Source organism: Rhinopithecus roxellana, chromosome 1, assembly GCF_007565055.1.
Source record: "Rhinopithecus roxellana isolate Shanxi Qingling chromosome 1, ASM756505v1, whole genome shotgun sequence".
NCBI lineage: Eukaryota > Metazoa > Chordata > Mammalia > Primates > Cercopithecidae > Rhinopithecus > Rhinopithecus roxellana.
Window position 1 is genome coordinate 58,057,724 of NC_044549.1, and position 22,749 is coordinate 58,080,472.

The following is a 22,749-nucleotide window of genomic DNA, read 5'->3' on the forward strand; positions in this document are numbered from 1 at the left end:
TGCCTCTCAGGTTCAAGCAATTCCCCTGCCTCAGCCTCCCGAGTAGCTGGAATTATAGGCGCATGCCACCATGCCTGGTTCATTTTTGTTATTTTTAATAGAGACGGGGTTTCACCATTTTGGCCAAGTTGGTCTTGAACTCCTGACCCTGTGATCTGCTCACCTTGGCTTCCCAAAGTGCTGGGATTACAGGCGTGAGCCACTGCACCTAGCCCCATTACTTCTTTTTTTCTTTTTTTTTTTTTTTTTTTTTTTTTTGAGACGGAGTCTTGCTCTGTCGCCCAGGCTGGAGTGCAGTGGCCGGATGTCAGCTCACTGCAAGCTCCGCCTCCCGGGTTCACGCCATTCTCCTGCCTCAGCCTCCGGAGTAGCTGGGACTACAGGCGCTCGCCACCTCGCCCAGCTAGTTTTTTGTAATTTTAGTAGAGACGGGGTTTCACCGTGTTAGCCAGGATGGTCTCGATCTCCTGACCTCGTGATCCACCCGTCTCGGCCTCCCAAAGTGCTGGGATTACAGGCTTGAGCCACCGTGCCCGGCCGCCCCATTACTTCTTTAAATATTGCTTCTTTCCCCTTTTTCTTTCTGTCTGGGACTCTGAGTAGACACATGCTATACTTCACCCTTTCATGTGCATTTCTCCTAGCCTTTCTCTTTTTTTTTTTTTTTTTTTTTGAGACGGAGTCTCGCTCTGTCGCCCAGGCTGGAGTGCAGTGGCCGGATCTCAGCTCACTGCAAGCTCTGCCTCCCGGGTTTATGCCATTCTCCTGCCTCAGCCTCCCGAGTAGCTGGGACTACAGGCGCCCGCCACCTCGCCCGGCTAGTTTTTTGTATTTTTTAGTAGAGACGGGGTTTCACCATGTTAGCCAGGATGGTCTCGATCTTCTGACCTCGTGATCCGCCCATCTCGGCCTCCCAAAGTGCTGGGATTACAGGCTTGAGCCACCGCGCCCGGCTCTCCTAGCCTTTCTCTTAATGTTCATCTCCATGTTGCTTTCTGGGTAATATCTTCTAACTTCTCAGGTCATGTAATTCTTTCTTCAGCTGTGCCTAATCTGCTGTTTTTCTTTTTTGTTTGTTTTGGTGTTTTTTTGCGATGGAGTTTCGCTCTTGTCGCCCAGGCTGAAGTGCAATGGCGTGATCTCAGCTCACTGCAAACTCACTTCCCAGGTTCAAGTGATTCTCCTGCCTCAGCCTCCTGAGTAGCTGGGATTACAGGTGCATGCCACCACGCCCGGCCAATTTTTATATTTTTAGTAGAGACGGGGTTTCTCCATGTTGGCCAGGCTGGTCTCAAACTCCTGACCTCAGGTGAGCCGCCCACCTCGGCCTCCCAAAGTGCTGGGATTACAGGCGTGAGCCACTGTGCCAGTCTTATCTGCTGTTAAGCCTATCCACTGAGGTTGTTTTGTATGCTGTTATATTGTGAAATATAAGTCACAGAAAAGTGAACAAAATAAACATACAATTCAATGATTTATCATGAAGCTACTGCTTTACTACTAGTAGTTGTAGTGAACTACAGACACACGCCACCACTCACAACTATATGCATTTATTTTAAATATGTTCGTAGTAGAAGATGTGAGAATCAAGTTTCATTTTTTAATTTGGATATCCAATTGACCCAGCACCATTTATTGAGAAATCCTTTTCTTCTATCGCTCTGAAGTTACAACTTTGTTATAAATCAAGTGTTCACATGCGCATGGATAGATATGTCTGTAGGCTCTGTTCTGTTGCATTGGTCTATTTTTCTATCTTTGAGCTAACAGTAGGCTCATAATTACTGTAGCTTTGTAATAAAGCTTGATATTCTGCAATATTGTCTTGGCTATTTTTGTCTCTGGTATTTCCATATAAATTTTAGAATCAGCTTGTCAATAAAACTACTTTGGACTTCACTGACTCTATAGAACATTTCTGTGGAATTTTTTTTTTTTTTTTTTTTCCGAGACAGAGTCTCACTCTCACCCAGGTTGGAGTGCAATGGTGTAATCCCGGCTCACTGCAACCTCCACCTCCCAGGTTCAAGTGATTGTCCTGCCTCAGCCTCCCCAGTAGCTGGGATTACAGGTACCTGCCACCACACCCAGCTAAGTATTTTGTATTTTTAATAGAGACAGAGTTTCACCAGGTTACCCAGGCTGGTCTCGAACTCCTGACCTCAGGTGATCCACCCGCCTCAGCCTCCTAAAGTGCTGGGATCACAGGTGTTAGCCACCACACGCGGCCATTTCTGTGGAATTGACATTTTACTATATTGAGTTTTCCAATCCATTAACATGGTATTTCTGCTTGTGTATTTAGTTTTCTTTCCTTCTGTCTCAATTTTGTATTATATATTTTTTCTATTTCAAAGTCTTATATATATTTTATTTTTTCCTTTGTTTTTTTTTTTTTTTGAGACGGAGTTTCGCTCTGTCGCCCAGGCTGGAGTGCAGTGGCCAGATCTCAGCTCACTGCAAGCTCCGCCTCCCGGGTTCACGCCATTCTCCTGCCTCAGCCTCCCAAGTAGCTGGGACTACAGGCGCCTGCCACCTCGCCCGGCTAGTTTTTTGTATTTTTTAGTAGAGACGGGGTTTCACCGTGTTAGCTAGGTTGGTCTCGATCTCCTGACCTCACGATCCACCTGTCTCGGCCTCCCAAAGTGCTGGGATTACAGGCTTGAGCCACCGCGCCCGGCCTGTATTTTTTTTGATGGTATTATATTATAAATAGTATAGTCTAAATTTCTTTTCTTTTTTTTTTTTTTGAAATGAAGTCTGGCTCTTGTCCCCCAGGTTAGAGTGCAGTGGTGCGATCTCGGCACACTGCAACCTCTGCCTCCTGGGTTCAAGCGATTCTACTGCCTCAGCCTCTCGAGTAGCTGGGATTACAGGTGCCTGTAACCACGCCCAGCTAATTTTTTTTGTATTTTTAGTAGAGACGGGGTTTCATCATGTTGGCCAGGCTGGTCTCGAGCTCCTGACCTCAGGTGATCCACCCGCCTTGGCCTCCCAAAGTGCTGGGATTACAGGCGTGAGCCACTGTGCCCGGCTTTTTTTTTTTTTTTTTAGCAGTGGCATGATCCTTTCTCACTGCAACCTCCGCCTCTCAGGTTCAAGTGATTCTCCTGCCTCAGCCTCCCAAGTAGCTGGGATTACAGGCGCCTGCCATCATGCCTGGCTAATTTTGTTGTTGTTTTTTTTTTTTTGAGATGGAGTCTGGCTCTGTCACCCAGGCTGGAGTGCAGTGGCGCTATCTTGGCTCAGTGCAAGCTCCGCCTCCCAGGTTCACGCCATTCTCCTGCCTCAGCCTCCCAAGCAGCTGGTACTACAGGCGCCCACCATCAGAGCCGGCTAATTTTTGTGTTTTTTTTTTAGTAGAGACAGGGTTTCACCGTGTTAGCCAGGATGATCTGGATCTCCTGACCTCGTGATCCGCCAGCCTCGGCCGCCCAAAGTGCTGGGAATACAGGCGTGAGCGACCGCACCCAGCCTAATTTTTGTATTTTTAGTTGAGACAGGGTTTTACCATGTTGGTTAGTCTGGTCTCGAACTCCTGACCTCAAGTGATCTGCCCTCCTTGGCCTCCCAATAGTGCTAGGATTACAGGTGTGAGCCACTGCCCCCGGCCACGATTTTTATTTTCCAATTGTTTATTTATACATAAATGTGGAAAACTGTCTGGTTGTGGTGGCTCATGCCTGTAATCCCAACACTTTGGGAGGCTGAGGTGGGCAGATCATGAGGTCTGGAGTTCGAGACCAGGCTGGCCAACACGGTGAAACCCTGTCTCTACTAAAAAATACAAAAATTAGCCAGGCATGGTTGTAGACTTAGCCACTTGGGAGGGTGACGCATGAGAATGGCTTGAACCCAGGAGGCGGAGGTTGCAGTGAGCTGACATCGAGTCACTGCGCTCCAGCCTGGGCAACAGAGAGAGACTGCATCCCTGCCCCCCCCAAAAAAGTGGAAAAACAAACTCAGAGTGCTCTTTCTATTCTCTCACACTACAACAATCAACATAAGATTTCTGTGACCAAATGTGTGGGAGTTTCTTCCCACCCACTGACCAAGCAATCAATTTTTTTTGTTTTTTGTTTTGAGCCACTTCACTCCAGCCTGGGTGACACAGCGAGACTCCCTCTTAATTTAAAAAAAAAAAAAAAAAAAAAAAAGGGCCGGGTGCGGTGGCTCAAGCCTGTAATCCCAGCACTTTGGGAGGCTGAGACGGGCGGATCACGAGGTCAGGAGATCGAGACCATCCTGGCTAACACGGTGAAACCCCGTTTCTACTAAAAAATACAAATAACTGGCCGGGCGAGGTGGCGGGCACCTGTAGTCCCAGCTACTCGGGAGGCTAAGGCAGGAGAATGGCGTGAACCCGGGAGGCGGAGCTTGCAGTCAGTGGAGATTGCGCCACTGCACTCCTGCCTGGGCGACAGAGCAAGACTCCGTCTCAAAAAAAAAAAAAAGTAAAAGGAACATATTTTTTCTGGGTATATATCTAGGAGTGGAATTACTAAGTTATTATGTGCATGTGTTCAGTTTAGGCAAATAACTTCCAAACAGCTTTCCAACATGTTATAAATGTGCCATTTATACTCCCACCAGCCATATATGAGGGTTCCAGTTTGCTCTATATCCTCTTCAAAACTTGGATTGTAAATCTTTTTCAAAATATTGAGATACAGGCTGGGTGGAGTGGCTCACACCTGTAATCCCAGCACTTTGGGAGGCTGAGGTAGGAGGATCACTTGAGCCCAGGAGTTGGAGGCTAGCCTAGGCAACATAGCAAGACTCAGTCTCTAAAAAGAAAAAAAAAATTGATACATAATTACATAGAGTAAAATGCACAGATCTTTCATGTTTCAGTTTGATGAGTTTTAACAGATGTATACATTTCATGTATACAACATGCTAGACCACATATAAATCATTGTCATGGTAAAAAGTAGGAAGTTCCCCCAAAAATTAAAAGTAGAGCTACCATGTGCATATGATCTAGCCATCACATCACTGGCTATATATCCAAAGGATATGAAATCCATACCTCAGAGATAATCTGCTCTCCCTTGTTCATTGTAGCATTATCACAATAGCCAAAGTATGCAATCAATCTACCTGTCATCAGTGGATAAATGGATAAAGAAAATGTGGTATATGTACACAGTGAAATACTATTCAGCCTTAAAAAGAAGGAAATTGGCCGGGTGCAGTAACTCACGCCTGTAATCGCAGCACTTTGGGAGGCTGACAGAGGTAGATCACGAGGTCAGGAGATCGAGACCATCCTGGCCGACATGGTGAAACCCTGTTTCTGCCAAAAATACAAAAATTAGCTGGGCGTGGTGGTGCGCACCTGTAATCCCAGCTACTTGGGAGGCTGAGGCAGGAGAATCCCTTGAACTTGGGAGGCAGAGGTTGCAGTGAGCTGAGATCACGCCACTGCACTCTAGCCTAGCAACAGAGTGAAACTCCGTCTCAAAAAAAAAAAAAAAAAGGAAATCTGGAAATCCTGTCATTTATGATGACATGGATGTACCTGGAGAACATTATGTTAAGTGAAATAATCCAGGCACAGAAAGACAAATACAGCACCATCTCACTTATATGTGGAGTGTCAAAGTCAGACTCATAGACTATAACAGAATAAAATGGCGGTTAACTGGAGACTAAGAGGTGGCAGGATTAGGGAGACGTTGGTCAAAGGACACAAAATTTCACTTAGGAAGAGTAAGTTCAAGAGATCTATTGTAGGCCAGGCGCGGTGGCTCAAGCCTGTAATCCCGGCACTTTGGGCGGCCGAGACGGGCAGATCACGAGGTCAGGAGATCGAGACCATCCTGGCTAACACGGTGAAACCCTGTCTCTACTAAAAAAATACAAAAAACTAGCCGGGCGAGGTGGCAGACACCTGTAGTCCCAGCTACTCGGGAGGCTGAGGCAGGAGAATGGCGTAAACTCGGGAGGCGGAGCTTGCAGTGAGCTGAGATCCGGCCACTGTACTCCAGCCTGGGTGACAGAGCGAGACTCCGTCTCAAAAAAAGAAGAAGTAGATCATGGCCATTTCAAAGGAAGGTATTTATTTATTTGTTTATTTCTGAGATAGGGTCTCACTCTGTCACCCAGGCTGTAGTGCAGTAGCACAGTCTCAGCTCACTGCAGCCTCCACCTCCTGGGCTCAGGTGATCCTCTGACCTCAGCCTCCCGAGCAGCTGGGACTACGGGCATGTGCCATGGTGCCTGGCAAATTTTTGTTTATTTTTTGTAGAGAAGGGGTCTTACTGTGTTGCCCAGGCTGGTCCTGACCTCCTGTGCTCAAGTGATGAGCCCACCTTGGCCTCCCAAAGTGCTAGGATTACAGGTGTAAACCACTGCACCCAGCCAAAAGTTTTAATTTTAGCAATTTTGGTGGTTGTGTTGTAATACCTCATTGTGCCGTTTTCAAGATTTCAGCACATTTTATGGCCTGGCATATCCTTAGTGAAACATGATGAAAGTTTTATGTGTGTTTTAGTGCGTTCAGACTGCTTTTAGGAAATACTATAGATTGTGTGGCTTAAACAACGTTTCTCACAGTCCTAGAGGCAGAAGGTTTAAGGTCAGGATGCTAGCGTGATCCTGGTGAGGGCCTGCTTCCTGGTTACGTCCTCACACGGCCTTTCCCTGCTTGTGGAGGCTAAAACAACTCCATCTTGGGTGCTAATCTGCCCATGTTGACTTCTGATTAACCCCAGTTCTGGGAATGCCTCTAATGCCTTTCACATACTTACCATAAATCCTGCCCTTAGACCAATTCCCCATGGTTTATAAGCCCAGGATCTGAGGTTAAGAAGTCCCTATTAAATGTTTCTGAGAAACTGGATTTGTCTGTAGTCCCAGCTACTCGGGAGGCTGAGGCAGGAGAATGGCTTGAACCTGGGAGATGGAGCTTGCAACGAGTGGATATCGCGCCACTGCACTCCAGCCTGGGCGACAGAGCGAGACTCTGTCTCAAAAAAAAAAAAAAACAAAAACAAAAACAAAGAAACTGGATTTGTCAGCCTCTTTCTTCAGCTTCTCTGCTTCCTCGGGCCTCGGGCAAAGGTTTGTACAGACCTGCTCACCTCCAAACATTGGGGCATGCATGCAGAGATAAATCGAATTTCTCTTCCTCTTTTTATAAGGACACTAATCCCATCCTGGCAGCTTCGCCCTCATGATCTCATCTAAGCCTAATTACTGTTTCACGCATCCCTGTGAAGAGATCACCAAACAGGCTTTGTGTGAGCAACATGGCTGTTTATTTCACCTGGGTGCAGGCAAGCTGAGTCCGAAAAAGGAGTCAGCAAAAGGTGGTGGGATTATCATTAGTTCTTATAGGTTTTGGGATAGGCAGTGGAGTTAAGAGCAATGTTTTAGGGGCAGGGGGTGGATCTCACAAAGTATATTCTCAAGGGTGGGGAGAATTATAAAGAAACTTCGTAAGGGTGGGGGAGATTACAAAGTACATCGATCAGTTAGGGTGGGTCAGGAACAAATCACAATGGTGGAATGTCATCAGTTAAGGCTATTTTCACTTCTGTGGATCTTCAGTTGCTTCAGGCCATCTGGATGTACACGTGCAGGTCACTGGGGATATGACGGCTTAGCTCGGGCTCAGAGGCCTGACAATTACCTCTTTTTTTTTTTTTTTTTGAGATGGAGTCTTGCTCTGTCCCCGGCTGGAGTGGAGTGGTGCGGTCTCAGCTCACTGCAACCTCCACCCGCTGAGCAGTCTTATCTCATTCCAGAATCAGCTCTTAACTCTAAAGTGCAAAGCCTTATTCAAATATTATCTAAATCAGATATGAATGAGACCATAGGTACATTTAATCCTGAGGCAGAATTTATCTCCAGCTGTGAAACTTGTGAAGCCAGAAATGCATTTGTGGGACAGGCAAAGGATAGCCACTCCTATTACAAAAGGGAGAAAAATCAGTAGGAAGTGTAGCCAGGCAAGATGGTGAGACCCCATCTCTACTAAAAAAATCACCAGGCATGATGGTGCGCCTATGTGGCCCCAGCTATTGGGAGGCTGAAGTGGGAGAATTGCTTGAGGTCGGTGGGGGCAGAGGTTGCAGTGAGCTGAGATTGTGCCACTCTATTGCAGCCTGGGACAGAGTGAGACCCTTGTCTCAAACAAAACAAAACAAAAACAAAAACAGTAGGAAGTGACAGGTGCTGTCAATGAAGAGCCAAACTCTGTAAAATATTTGAAGAGATTTATTCTGAGCCAAATATGAGTGACCATGGCCCGTGACACAGCCCTCAGGTCCTGAGAACATGTGCCCAAGGTGGTCCGGGCACAGCTTGGTTTTATACATTTTAGAGAGGCATAAGACATCAGTCAAATACATTTAAGAAATACATTGGTTAGGCCGGGCACGATGGCTCATGACTGTAATCCCAGCACTTTGGGAGGCCGAGGCGGGCGGATCATGAGGTCAGGAGATTGAGACCATCCTGGCTAACATGGTGAAACCCCGTCTCTACTTAAAATACAACAAATTATCCGGGCGTGGTGGCAGGTGCCTGTTGTCCCAGCTACTTGTGAGGCTCAGGCAGGAGAATGGCATGAATCTGGGAGGCGGAGCTTGCAGTGAGCCGAGAACATGCCACTGCACTCCAGCCTGGGTGACAGTGAGACTCTGTCTCAAAAAAAAAAAAAAAAAAGAAATACATTCATTTGGTCCAGAAAGGTGGGACAACTCAAAGGGCAGGGGGTGGGGGGTGGGAGGCTTCCATTCTATAGGTGAATTTAAACATTTTCTGGTTTGGCAATTGGTTGAGTTTGTCTAAAGACAAAATTGATTGATAGAAAGGGAATGTTCAGATTAAGATGAAGGTTGTGGAGACCAAAGTTCCAAGAAGTCTTCTAGTGGCTACCCTTAGTGACAATAGATGACATATGTTTCCTATTCAGATCTTACTTAATCTCTTTAGGATTGGGAGGGTCTGGAAGAAAAAGATCTAGCTATGTTAATAGAGATTCTTACAGATGCACATTTTTCCCCATAGAAAACAGCTTTGCAGGGCCATTTCAAAATACGGCAAAGAAACATGTTTTGGAGTAAAATATTTTGAATTTTTTTCCTTGTCTCGTAATGTTATGCAAGAGTCAGGTTGCAAAGTAAATCACGATATATAGGGTTAAATAAAACCCATTTGATGAGAATGTATGATTTGTAGGGCATGACTCTCCAGGCCCCTTAGTTAGGAATTTGGGCAAGATAAAAAGTTAGAGTTTAGTTCTTAGTGCCAAGCAACTCTAAATTCTAGCAAGACAAACTCCAGTAGACTTTAAGGCTTGGGAATAATCCTCTTTGGCTGGACACTCTGCCCTCTGGACCCACTGGGGTGGGGGCTGCACCCCCATGGCTCTGCTGGGTGGTGGTCCTAGCCTTCAAAACTGAGGTGGCTGGCCCGGCGCAGTGGCTCATGCCTGTAATCCTAGCACTTTGGGAGGCCGAGGTGGGCGGATCACCTGAGGTCAGGAGTTCGAGACCAGCCTGACCAACATAGAGAAACCCCATCTCTATTAATAATGCAAAAATAGCTGCACGTGGTGGCTCACGCCTGTAATCCCAGCACTTTGGGAGGCTGAGGCAGGCGGATCACAAGGTCAGGAGATGGAGACCATCCTGGCTAACACAGTGAGACCCTGTCTCTACTAAAAATACAAAAAATTAGCCGGGCGTGGTGGCAGGTGCCTGTGGTCCCAGCTACTTGGGAGGCTGAAGCAGGAGAATGACGTGAACCCGGGAGGTGGAGCTTGCAGTGAGCCAAGATCGAGCCACTGCACTCCAGCCTGGGCGGCAGAGCAAGACACCGTCTCAAAAAAAAAAAAATTATGCAAGAATAGCCGGGCATGGTGGTGCATGCCTGTGATCCCAGCTACTTGGGAGGCTGAGGCAGGAGAATCGCTTGAATCCAGGAGGCGGTGGTTGTGGTGAGCCGAGATTGTGCCATTGCACTCCAGCCAGCCTGGGCGATAAGAGCAAAACTCCGTTTCAGAAAAAAAAAAAAAAAAACTGAGGCGGCGGCAACCCTGTTTTGGCCTGTGCACCCTGGGCCTTTGGTGGGAGTGGCAGCCTTGATGATTGAATTGTCTTTGGGATCCTTTTCTTGTCTTTAAGAACACTGCACCTTGAAAATAACTCTTCCAGGCATGATGGCTGACGCCTGTAATCCCAATACTTTGAGAGGCCGAGGTGGGAGGATTGCTTGAGCCCAGGAGTTCGAGACCAGGCTGGGCAACATAGTGAGACCTCATCTCTGTAATTTTTTTTTTTTTTTTTTTTTGAGATGGAGTTTTGCTCTTGTTGCCCGGGCTGGAGTGCAGTGGCATGATCATGCCACCATACCTGGCTAATTTTTTGTTTTGTATTTTTAGTAGAGACAAGGTTTCACCATGTTGGACAAGCTGGTCTCAAACTCCTGACCTCAGGTGATCCACCCGCCTCTGCCTCCCAAACTGCTGGGATTATAGGCGTGAGCCACCACACCTGGCTGCCTGTGGGTTTTTCTATTGTCAGTTGTTTCTGCTGTTTTCTATTCATACTGTCTAGTCTCCTCGTGTTCCTGAAAATTTTTTATTGTGTGCCTAACATTGCATTTGCAAAATTGATTATAGAAATTTGGAGCTCAGGACTTTCTCCAGGGAGGATTTAGGTTGCTTCTGGCAGTAACTCTAGCGTTCTCGGATCACCTGGTTTAGCTGCAGAGACTGAAATGATTAGAGGCTGAGCCGTCTGCTCAGTCTCTCCCTTCCTCTTAAGGTACAGCTTTTTGGGTCCCAGCCTAAGTGAATGGGGGTCATCAGGGCCGCCTCAACTGCTGGGCTCTGGATCTAAGCCCTGTCACCTTGGACTCCTGAAGCTTCCAGAAGTGCTGCTTAGCCTCTCAGCTGCCCTTCTGAAACTGGCTAATGCTCCAAGGAGAAAAAGGACCTCAACTGTCAGGCTCATCTCTGAATCTTTGTCCCCAGCCTCACCACCCCTCATATCAGCTTCACATTCTTTCCATTGCTCTCTGAAGCTTTCACACTGATTTATTTTATATGTATATATATAAAATATATATAATGTATAAATATATATGTTTTATATATAAATATATATCTGTTCTCTCTCTCTCTATATATATGCACCCAGCCCACAGATTTCTTAAAAAATATTTTCTCCTTAGCTTTACTGGTTTTCCTCCAAGTGTATTAGGGTAAAATTGTTTATAACGCTTTTACATTTTATTTTGTTTTACATCTAATTTTGGAAAGTTTCAAATAAGTACAAAAGCAGAGAGAACAATATAACTCCATGCATCCATCACCCACTACCAGTTACCAGTACTCTGACACCATTATGCTATATACCTCCAGCCACTTTTCTTTTTCTGAATTATTTTAAAGCAAATCCCAGACATCATAAAAAGTTCTCCTTAAATATTAGTATATGGCTGGGTGCAGTGGCTCGCACCTGTAATCCCAGCACTTTGGGAGGCTTTGGTGGGAGGATCACTCGAGTCCTGGAGTTTCAGACCAACCTGGGCAACATAGTGGGACCTTGTGTCTACAAAAAATTCAAAAAATTAGCTAGGTGTGGTGGCATGTGCCTGTAGTCCCAGCTACTTGGGAGGCCAAGGTGGGAGGATCACTTGAGCCCGGGAGGTCATGGCTGCAGTGAGCTGTGATCACATTACTACATTGCAGCCTGGGTGACAGATGAGACCGTCTCAAAAAAAAAAAAAAAAAAAAAAAAAGCCGGGCACGGTGGCTCACACCTGTAATCCCAGAACTTTGGGAGGCTGAGATGGGCAGATCATGAGGTCAGGAGTTCGAGACAGCCTGACTAACATGGTAAAACCCCGTCTCTACTAAAAATACAAAAATCAGCCGGGCGTGGTGGCACGCGCCTGTAATCCCAGCTACTCAGGAGACTGAGGCAGGAGAATCGCTTGAACCTGGAGGTGAAGGTTGCAGTGAGTCAAGATTGAACCACTGCACTCCAGCCTGGGTGAACAGAGACGAGACTCTGTCTCAAAAAAAAAGTGAGTTTTCATTGCTAAAAATGAGGTCTTTGAAGGGAAATATAACTATTTCCCTTCCAATATAAGGGAAATATAACCACTATTGTATTTGGCACAATTAGCAGTAATTCACTGATAGCTTTCAATACTGTGTTCAGTTGCCTCCACTAGTTTCCAAAATGCCTTTTCACAGATGGTTTGTTCAAATCAGAATCCAAATAAGGTTTTTATGTTATTTTATTTATTTATTGTTTTCAAGACAGAGTCTCACTCTGTCGCCCAGGTTGGAGTGCAGTGGCATGATCATAGCTCACTGCAGCCTGGAACTCCTAGGCTCAAGTGATCCTCCCACCTCAGCCTCCTAAGTAGCTGGGACCACCGGCATGTGCTACTGCACTTGACTGCCTCCTTTTCTGTGGTTAGTCTTGTCAGAGGTCTATCAGCTTTGGTTTGCTAATCTTCTCTATTCTCTATTATTCTCTATAGAGTCTCACTCTGTCCCCTAGGCTGGAGTGCAGTGGCGTGATCTCAGCTCACTGCAACCTCCGCCTCCCGGGTTCACACCATTCTCCTGCCTCAGCCTCCGGAGTAGCTGGGCCTACAGGCACCTGCCACCACGCCCGGCTAATTTTTTGTATTTTTAGTAGAGACAGGGTCTCACTGTGTTAGCCAGGATGGTCTCGATCTCCTGACCTGGTGATCTGCCTGCCTCGGCCTCCCAAAGTGCTGAGATTACAGGCGTGAGCCACTGCGCCCGGCAGAGACAGAGTCTTGCTCTTTTCGCCCAGACTGGAGTGCAATGGCATGATCTTGGCTCACTGCAACCTCTGCCTCCCAGGTTCAAGCAATTCTCCTGCCTCAGCCTCCCGAGTAGCTGGGATTACAGATGGCCACCACCACGCCAGGCTAATTTTTGTATTTTTAATAGAGACAGGGTTTTGCCGTGTTGGCAAGGCTGGTCTTGAACTCCTAACTTTGTGATACGCCCTCCTCGGCCTCCCAAACTGCTGTTATTACAGGCGTGAGCCACCACCCTGCCTGGGTTTTCCATTACTTTTAAATAAATCATCTTGAGTTTTTTTTTTTTTTTTTGAGACGGAGTCTTGGTCTGTCGCCAAGGCTGGAGTTCAGTGGCGCAATCTTGGCTCACTGCAACCTGCATCTCCTGGTTTCAAGCAATTCTCTGCCTCAGCCACCCGAGTAGCTGGGATTACAGGCACCTGCCACCACACTGGCTAATTTTTTGTATTTTTAGTAGAGACGGGGTTTCACCATCTTGGCTAGGCCGGTCTTGAACTCCTGACCTCCTGATCCACCCATCTCGGCCTCCCAAAGTGCTGGGATTACAGGCATGAGGCACCGCACCTGGCTCATCTTGATTTAATATAATCTTATTTATTTATTTATTTATTTATTTATTTATTTATTTATTTATTTATTTTTTGAGATGGAGTCTCGCTCTGTCGCCCGGGCTGGAGTGCAGTGGCCGGATCTCAGCTCACTGCAAGCTCTGCCTCCCGGGTTTACGCCGTTCTCCTGCCTCAGCCTCCGAGTAGCTGGGACTACAGGCACCCGCCACCTCGCCTGGCTAGTTTTTTGTATTTTTTAGTAGAGATGGGGTTTCACCGTGTTAGCCAGGATGGTCTCGATCTCCTGACCTCGTGATCCGCCCGTCTCGGCCTCCCAAAGTGCTGGGACTACAGGCTTGAGCCACCGCGCCCGGCCTATTTATTATTTTTTGAGATGGAATCTCCCTCTTGTTGCCCAGGCTGGACTGCAATGGCATGATCTCGGCTCACTGCAGCCTCCACCACCTGGGTCCAAGCAATTCTGCCTCATCCTCCAGAGTAGCTGGGATTACAGGTGCCCGCCACCACGCCTGGCTAATTTTTGTATTTTTAGTTGAGATGGGGTTTTACCATGTTGGCCAGGCTAGTCTCGAACTCCTGACCTCAGGTGATCTGCCTGCCTCGGTCTCCCAAAGCACTGGGATTACAGGCGTGAGTCACTTCACCCGGCCCATATCATTTATTTTTAACCATTCCTATTTCCTGATAAATTATTATTATTATTTTTGAGATGGAGTCTTGCTGTGTCTCCCAGGCTAGAGTACAGTGACGTGATCTTGGCTTACTGCAATGTCCTGGGTTCAAGCGATTCTCCTGCCTCAGCCTCCTGAGTAGCTGGGATTACAGGTGCATGCCACTGTGCCTGGCTAATTTTTGTATTTTTAGTAGAGACGGGGTTTCACCCTCCTGGACAGGCTAGTCTTGAACTCCTGACCTTGTCATCCACCCTCCTCGGCCTCCCCATTTCCTGGTAAGTTCTATTAAAGATATAAATCTCCCACTAAGAACTATTTTATCTGGGTTTCACAAATTTTGATGTATTTTCATTATTCAGTTCTACATACTTGTTAATTTCCTTTTTTACTTCTTTTTTTTTTTTTTTTTTTTTTTGAGATGGAGTCTCACTCTGTCGCCCAGGCTGGGGTGCAGTGGCCGGATCTCAGCTCACTGCAAGCTCCGCCTCCCGGGTTTACGCCATTCTCCTGCCTCAGCCTCCTGAGTAGTTGGGACTACAGGTGCCCGCCACCTCACCCGGCTAGTTTTTTGTATTTTTTGGTAGAGACGGGGTTTCACCGGGTTAGCCAGGATGGTCTCGATCTCCTGACCTCGTGATCCGCCCGTCTTGGCCTCCCAAAGTGCTGGGATTACAGGCTTGAGCCACCGCGCCCGGCCTCCTTTTTTACTTCTTTGTGATCATGGTATCTCCCCTTCTAGGTCAGTATCCTGTATGAGTTCTTATTTAACACAATACAACTCAAGAGTTTTGGTTTTATTTTGCTTTTTTTTTTGTACTTTCTTAGTTTCCCAAGGTTTTTTTTTTTTTTTTTTTTTTTTAGTGCTTTTTAAAAAAAACTTTGTGGCAATGTAGGCCAGGTGCAGTGACTCACGCCTGTAATCCCAGCACTTTGGGAGGCCAAGGCGGGCAGATCACGAGGTCAGGAGTTCGAGACCAGCCTGGCCAGTATGGTGAAACACCGTCTCTACTAAAAATACAAAAATTAGCTGGGCAAGGTGGCGGGTGCCTGTAATCCCAGCTACTCAGGAGGCTGAGGCAGGAGAATCACTTGAACCCGGGAGGCGGAGGTTGCAGTGAGCCAAGATCATGCCACTGCATTCCAGCCTAGGCGACAGAACAAGGCTCCTTCTCAAAAAAAAAAAATAATAATAATAAACTTTGTGGCAATGTAGTTACTGATTTGTAACTTCATCCTGTTGTGTCAGAGAAGATCCTTTGTATGGTATCTGTCTTCTAAAATCTGCTGAGATTTGTTTTGTGGCCTAACATATGTTCTCTCCTGGAGACAGTCCGGTGGACACCTGAGAGGACGTGTGGCTTTGTGCTGTGAGATCCCAGTGTGGGCAGAGTCCATCTCTGGAAGGCCATTGAAGCCACCGGTTCATAGTAGCTTCTGCGCACGTTTTGTGGTGCCCTAAGGTAGTGTTTGTGCTGGCGCGCTCAGTGGGGTTTCATTGTGCTGATCATGAGGTTTCCTGTTGGCAGTGTGCCCGCCAGTGTAGAGCCGGTGGAGCAGCTGGGCTCAGCGCTGAGGTTTCGCCCTGGCTACAGCGACCCCATGTTAGGGTAAGTAAAGCCTGCAGGCTGGGTGCATCTTCCTGGCAAAGGTGACAAGAGGACTAAGTGGGGGCCAGCGTGCATCTGGGGGACTGGGATGATTCAGTCATTGGGATGGAGCCCAAGGAGCTGTCACCATATCTGACTGCGAGGACACTTGCTCCTTATGTTGTGAAGGTGTCTTCATTAGTGTGCTGGGGTGGTGGGGACGGGGGTGACTGCGGTCACAGGTTGACAGTTGAAGGGCCAGGAATCAGGGTCACATTGAGCTATATGCTGGGTTGAGTCAGCGGATGACTGATGGGTCCCAATGGGGGCAGGAGTGACAGAGAAGTGGCTGTGCTGGGCATGCGATGATGGTAGATGGGGGTGGGTATATTGCGGTTGGGCATTGGTGACAAGGATGATGGTGATGGGGTGATGGTGCTGGCAAGCGCATGGTAGTGGGGTGATAACGGTGGGGAGAGGTCCTGGGACAACCAATGACACCACAGTTCGTGTCAAGCTTTGTGGGTCGTGGTTACTGTGTCAGGACTCTTCTCTCAGGGAACCAAGGAGCAACCCCAGCCCCCAAGCCCCAGTCCCCTTGCTGGGCTCCGGCCTGTGTTATTGCCACGGTAACAGGAGTTGTGACATCTTCCTGGAGGTGGAATGGGTGTGCAGCCACTAGGGTGGGCTTTGCTGGCTGGGTCTGTTCCACTTGGTGTCTCCCCCCTGCCCTGGTGGATCTAGAAGCCATTTAAAGAAAAGGTCTGCCCAGGAGGGCAGGGTTGCCCCTTTGGAGGAAGAGACCTTGGGCTCTGGGCCTGGGTGGGGGACTTGGGTTCTTGTTTTGCCCCATCCCATCCTGTAGGCCCAGGCAGGTGGGGGCCTCACTGGCTACAGCAGAATCAGGGCAGGGTTCCTATGCGTGGAGGAGGGGAAGAAGTGCAGGTGTGCCCCTCCTCAACACCTCAGGGCTGGTTGGAGCCTGAGATCCCTACAGGCCTTCCCCTCCGTGTCCAGGTGCCCAGAAGCGGCTGGCTGTCCTGCCCCAGGATCGTGGGCTTTCAGATGGCCCTGTGGGAGATGCCTACGCCCAGCCTGTGTGGGCCTGGAGGCAGTCCAGGAGTGGGCCTTGTCCTGAGGACAGTGGGCATCACGGAGGGTCCCGGGAGCGCTGGGGACTGAATGGCGTTTTAGGAAGACCACACTGGCTGCTCTGTGGAAGATGGAAAGAGCAGATGGGGCGGGTGTGGGAGGTGGGAAGTCGTTTCTGTAGGAGATGGCCTTAGGCGGCATCCTGGCCAGAGGCACTGGAGGCCAGAGAGAGCCAGAGCTTGGAGGGGAGAGGTGAGGATGGAGACATATATTCAGCAGCTCCCTCAAGGGAGGGTGTGGAGGGAGTGGGAAGGACCCGGGGCTGGACGCTGGACAAGGGCAGGCTTGCGGTGAAGTGCACTGTGGAATGGAGATTTCATACCATGGAGTCCATGGCACCCTGGGCAAGAGCCAGGCAGTGGAGCAGACTGAAGAGCGGTTGAAAATTGTATGCTGGTCGCAGGCAACTCCTTGGAGAGTTTTGGCCGTGAATGGATGAGGAGTAAGACAGGCATTGAAGCTGGGCACAGTGCCACACTCCTGTAGTCCCAGCTACTTGGGAGGCTGAGGCAGGAGGATCACTGGAGGCCAGGAGTTCAGGGGTACAGTGAGCTATGATCCTGCCTGGGAGTAATCCCTGCACTCCAGCCTGGGCGACATAGAGAGACCTCGTGGTTTTTTTTTGTTGTTGTTGTTTTGTTTTTTTAAGGGAGGCCGGGCGTGGTGGCTAATGCCTATAATCCCAGCACTTTAGGAGGCTGACACGGACAAATCACCTGAGGCCAGGTGTTCAAGACCAGCCTGGCCAACATGGTGAAACCCTGTCTCTACTAAAAATACAAAAATTAGCCGGGCATGTTGGCAGGTGCCTGTAATTCCAACTACTCTGTAGGCTGAGGCAGGAGAATCACCTGAACCCAGGAGGCAAAGGTTGCGGTGAGCCGAGATCAGGCCACTGCACTCCGGCCTGGGCGACAGAGTAAGAGTCCATCTCGCGGTGGCTCAAGCCTGTAATCCCAGCACTTTGGGAGGCTGAGACGGGCGGATCACGAGGTCAGGAGATGGAGACCATCCTGGCTAACACGGTGAAACCCCGTCTCTAACTAAAAAATACAAAAAAACTAGCCGGGCGAGGTGGCGGGCGCCTGTAGTCCCAGCTACTCCGGAGGCTGAGGCAGGAGAATAGCGTGAACCCGGGAGGCGGAGCTTGCAGTGAGCTGAGATCCGGCCACTGCACTCCAGCCTGGGCGGCAGAGCAAAAGACTCCGTCTCAAACAACAACAACAACAACGGGAGCTGGAGAATCCATGGGAAGGGTTTTTTGTGGTGTGTGTGTTTTTTTTCTTCTAATGGTAGCGATTTGAGCTGGGACAGGAAGGAGGAGATAGTGCGGTACAAGTTCCCAGAGGGGCATAGGAGGAGGAGTGGCTTCCGGGGGTTGTGGCCACAGGGAGGTGACTGGGGCCAGCTCAGCTGCACTTCTTACTCCCCAGGGTTTGCGTGTGGGACCTGTTCTGTTAGCCCAGCCGCTGCTGTGGTGTTCCCGGTACTGGGCCTCGTGTGCTGTGTGCTTGGTGCGCCCTGCTGCCTCCTGCCCCAGGCTATTTTGCTCATGCACTGAGAAGAGCAGGTGACTGGAGTGATGCTCCCCATCCCACACCTCATGTCATCCCTTGTCCTCTGCTTTGTTCTGAGCCCCAGCTCATGCCTAGGACCTGCTTTATAAAGGTGCAGGAGTAAAAGAAGTGGGTGCTGGGAGGAGAATGACTCCTCACTGTTGAACACTCTCAGGTGGCTGCCTGTCTGGCTCCCAAGGAGACATCCTCTGCTGGGCATACGTGTGCTGCCTACTTGGCCAAGGGCACTGTTTGTCCACTGGAGAGTTGGCTCCTTGGTGAAGGTCTGGCCACTGCTGTCAAGGCTATGGCCAGGAGCTCAAGAGAAGCCAGGCAGGGGAAAGACCCCAGGCCAGGGGCCCCACCCCAGCTCTGCCCCACTCCCTGCCACTGACCCCTCCTCCTCTTCTTATTTTGGGACCCTTACCTCTGGCTGTCTCTCTCTGGGCTACTTTGTTTTGTGAGATGGAGTGTCTCTCCTGTTGCCCAGGCTGGAGTGCAGTGGCACAATCTCTGCTCACTGCAACCTCCGCCTCCTGGGTTCAAGCGATTCTCCCGCCTCAGCTTCCTGAGTAGCTGGGATTACAGGTGCCGGCCACCATGCCCGGCTAATTTTTGTATTTTGAGTAGAGATGGGGTTTCACCATGTTGGCCAGACTGGTCTCGAGCTCCTGACCTTGTGATTTGCCCGCCTCAGCCTCCCAAAATGCTGGGATTACAGGCGTGAGCCACTATTCCTGACCTGGGCTACTTTTTGACTTTCCTAGGCATGAGGCAGCAGGCTGGAGCCTGGATTCAGATGGGTCCACACATGCCTGGCCCAGAACCCCTGCCGCAGGAGGATGCCACCCATGGCAGGGGTTATAGTGTGGCCCTGTTTGTGGGCTCAGGGTTGGCCCAGGTCTTCTGCCCCCTAGACTTTGGCAAGTGAATCTCTGTTTAATGGTGAGTGGCTCCAGCCATTCATGGCTTGTTCAATCCCTAGAGCTTCCTTAGTCTCCTGGTTGTTTTGGGTCCTGCCCTCATGTCCTCTTCCCAGCTCCTTGCACTCACGGGACTGTCGGGCAAGACTGTTGGGTTTCTAAGCACCGAGTGGCAGAAGCTCTGGCTGCAGACCCCAAGGAGGCCACCATTGACCCTCTGCCATGACTCCACTGCCACAGTGCAGGGGAAAGGGACAGAGGCCCATTAGGCAAGGTGTGGCCACAGCCCCTGTGCTACCTCCCAGCCCTCGAAGCGTCCTTTTTGTGGTTCTCAGGCCCGCTGTGGTACAGCCTGTCTGGGGCCTTGCTGACACCATGGGGGTAGTGTAGGTATCCCAGGTCCAGAGCCAGCCTGTTCACTGTCAGGCCTCTGAGCCCACGCCAAGCCATCGCATCCCCTGTGACTTGCACGTATACGCCCAGATGGCCTGAAGTAACTGAAGAATCACAAAAGAAGTGCAAATGTCCTGCCTCGCCTTAACTGATAACATTCCACCACAAAAGAAGTGAAAATGGTCCTTGCCTTAAGCGATGATATTATCTTGTGAAATTCCTTTTCCTGGCTCATCTTGGCTCAAAAAGCTCCCCCACTGAGCACCTTGTAACCCCCACTCCTGCCCGCCAGAGAACAACCCCCCTTTGACTGTAATTTTCCTTTACCTACCCAAACCCTATAAAACAGCCCCATCCTTATCTCCCTTTGCTGACTCTCTTTTCGGACTCAGCCCACCTGCACCCAGGTGAAATAAACAGCCATGTTGCTCACACAAAGCCTGTTTGGTGGTCTCTTCACATGGACATGCATGACATTCACAGTCTAAGGTTTGGAGCCTTCCATTTCTTGGAGGCCACCCAATTCTCCCCAGACCCTACAATCCTGCCCGAACTCCCTGCCAGGGTGGCTGCTCCTCTGCCTTCTGTTCTCTCCTGCTTGGGCTGACTCTGCCTTTTGAGCTTGGCCCCAGCCTTGGGGCCTTTGGAGACCCTATTCCTTCCTCTCAGAGGCGTGGTTCCTTTGGTACTGTAGCCACGTGTGGCCTTGGACCCTAGGCCCACTCTGCAACCACCCCTTGAATTTGCTTGGTTTTCTAAGGTTACCATGCCTGGGTGTCCTGCCAGGAGCTACCAATGGGGTCCCTGAGTGAATTTATTCATTTACCCGTCGATATTTATTGATTCATTCACAAGATTGTTTAAAATAAAATTTTTATTGAGCACTCACCATATGGTAGGCACTGGAAATACAGTGGTGGCCGAAAGCTGTATTGGATGATAATGGTACAAAGCAGGGACAAGATGTAGTTGATTAAATGCTCACATACAACAGAGTGTCTGTTTATGAACTGAGGTAGAAAGGAATTTAATTCCATGTGGGCATGTGCTGAGGGGCCTGGCCTCTTCTGCGTGGTGGGGAAGGTGCTCCAGTGACACTTTGAGCTGAGGCCTGAGGGACAGGCAGAAATGAGTTAGGTGTGGGTGAGATGAAAGGAGGAAAGGGCTGAGCTGGCAGGAGGATCTGCATGTGCAAAGGCCTTGAGTACGACACAGCATGGTGCTTTCAAAGCTGAAAGGAGGGGGATGGGACTGAGCACAGAGGTTGAAGGAGAGGGGGCAGTTCCAGACCACACATGGCTTTGTGGGCCTAATAGGGAGTTTTATTTTATTTAAAATGTTAATTAAAGGTTGGGCACGGTGACTCATGCCTGTAATCCCAGCACTTTGGGAGGCCAAGGTGGGCAGATCACCTGAGGTCGGAGTTCGAGACCAGCCTGGCCAACATGGTAAAGCCCCATCTCTACTAAAAATACACAAACTAGCCAGGTGTGGTGGCGCACGCCTGTAGTTCCAGTTTCTCTGGAGGCTGAGGCACGAGAATCATTTGAAACCTGGGAGGCGGAGGTTGCAGTGAGCTGAGATCACACCACTGCACTCCAGCCTGGATGACAGAGAAAGACTCTGTCTCAAAAAAATAAAAAAAAATAAAATAAAATAATTTTTTTTTTTTTTTTTGAGACGGAGTCTCGCTCTGTCGCCTGGGCTGGAGTGCAGTGGCCGGATCTCAGCTCACTGCAAGCTCCGCCTCCCGGGTTTACGCCATTCTCCTGCCTCAGCCTCCCAAGTAGCTGGGACTACAGGCGCCCGCCACCTCGCCCGGCTAGATTTTTGTATTTTTTTTTTTTTTTTTTTTTTTGAGACGGAGTCTTGCTCTGTTGCCCGGGCTAGAGTGCAGTGGCCGGATCTCAGCTCACTGCAAGCTCCGCCTCCCGGGTTCACGCCATTCTCCTGCCTCAGCCTCCCGAGTAGCTGGGACTACAGGCGCCCGCCACCTCGCCCGGCTAGTTTTTTGTAGTAGAGACGGGGTTTCACCTGTGTTAGCCAGGATGGTCTCGATCTCCTGACCTCGTGATCCGCCCGTCTCGGCCTCCCAAAGTGCTGGGATTACAGGCTTGAGCCACCGCGCCCGGCCGATTTTTGTATTTTTTTAGTAGAGACGGGGTTTCACCGTGTTAGCCAGGATGGTCTCGATCTCCTGACCTTGTGATCCGCCCGTCTCGGCCTCCCAAAGTGCTGGGATATAAATTTTTAATTAAATATTAAAATCTAGCCTGGGCAACACAGTGAGACCCTGTCTCTACAAAAAATAAAAAAAATAGCCGAGTGTGGTGGTGCGTGCCTGTGGTTCCAGCTACTTGGGGGACTGAGGTGGAAGGATCACTTGAGCTTGGGAGTTTGAGGCTGCAGTGAGCTGTGATTGTACCACTGCACTCCAGCCTGGGCAACAAAGTGAGATCCCGCCTCAAAAAAAAAAAATAAATAAAATTTCCTTTATTATAAGTTTCAGTGTCTGGTGAGATAAATCCCAGATTTTTCTCTTCTCCTTCTCCTTCTCCTTCTCCTTCTCCTTCTCCTCCTTCTCCTTCTCCTCCTTCTTCTTCCTTCTTTCTCCTTCTCCTTCTTTCTTCTTCTTCTTCTTCTTCTTTTTTTTTTTTTTGACAGATTCTCACTCAGTCTCCCAGGCAGGGGCAAGCCTCCTGAGTAGCTGGGATTACAGGTGCGTGCCACCATGCCTGGCTAATTTTTGATTTTTTTGATAGGTAAAGACGGAGTTTTGCCATGTTGCCCAGGCTGGTCTCGAACTCCTGGGCTCAAGCTTCCCAAAAGCCTCGGCCTCCCAAAGTACTGGGATTACAGGTGTGAGCCACAGCACATGGCCTCTTTTCTTCTTTTATCGTCAACTATAATACATATACAGGAAAGCACAGATACACACACTCAGTTTAACATGTAATTATAAAGCAAATTCCTTTGTAATCCCAAGAGCTACAGGAGCCATAGCTGGCGTTGGAGTAGGGGGTGACATGATGGACCCTGCAGGGTGGCCGGAGAACAGAGGAGAC

At 49.1% G+C, this 22,749-nt stretch overlaps 1 protein-coding gene across 2 annotated transcripts in view; it reads left to right on the plus strand.

Annotated features, from left to right (window-relative positions):
- The window catches only part of SHISA5 (shisa family member 5), a 37,889-nt gene that overhangs the window by 9,212 nt on the left and 5,928 nt on the right, over window positions 1-22,749 (plus strand). The window contains exon 3 of one of the 2 annotated variants that reach the window (XM_030916087.1): window positions 15,601-15,681. The exons of the other annotated variant lie outside the window; for it this stretch is intronic. Within the exon in view, the coding sequence (XP_030771947.1) occupies window positions 15,601-15,681 (81 nt within the window). The remainder of the gene's footprint in view (window positions 1-15,600; window positions 15,682-22,749) is intronic. 2 annotated transcript variants of the gene reach the window in all.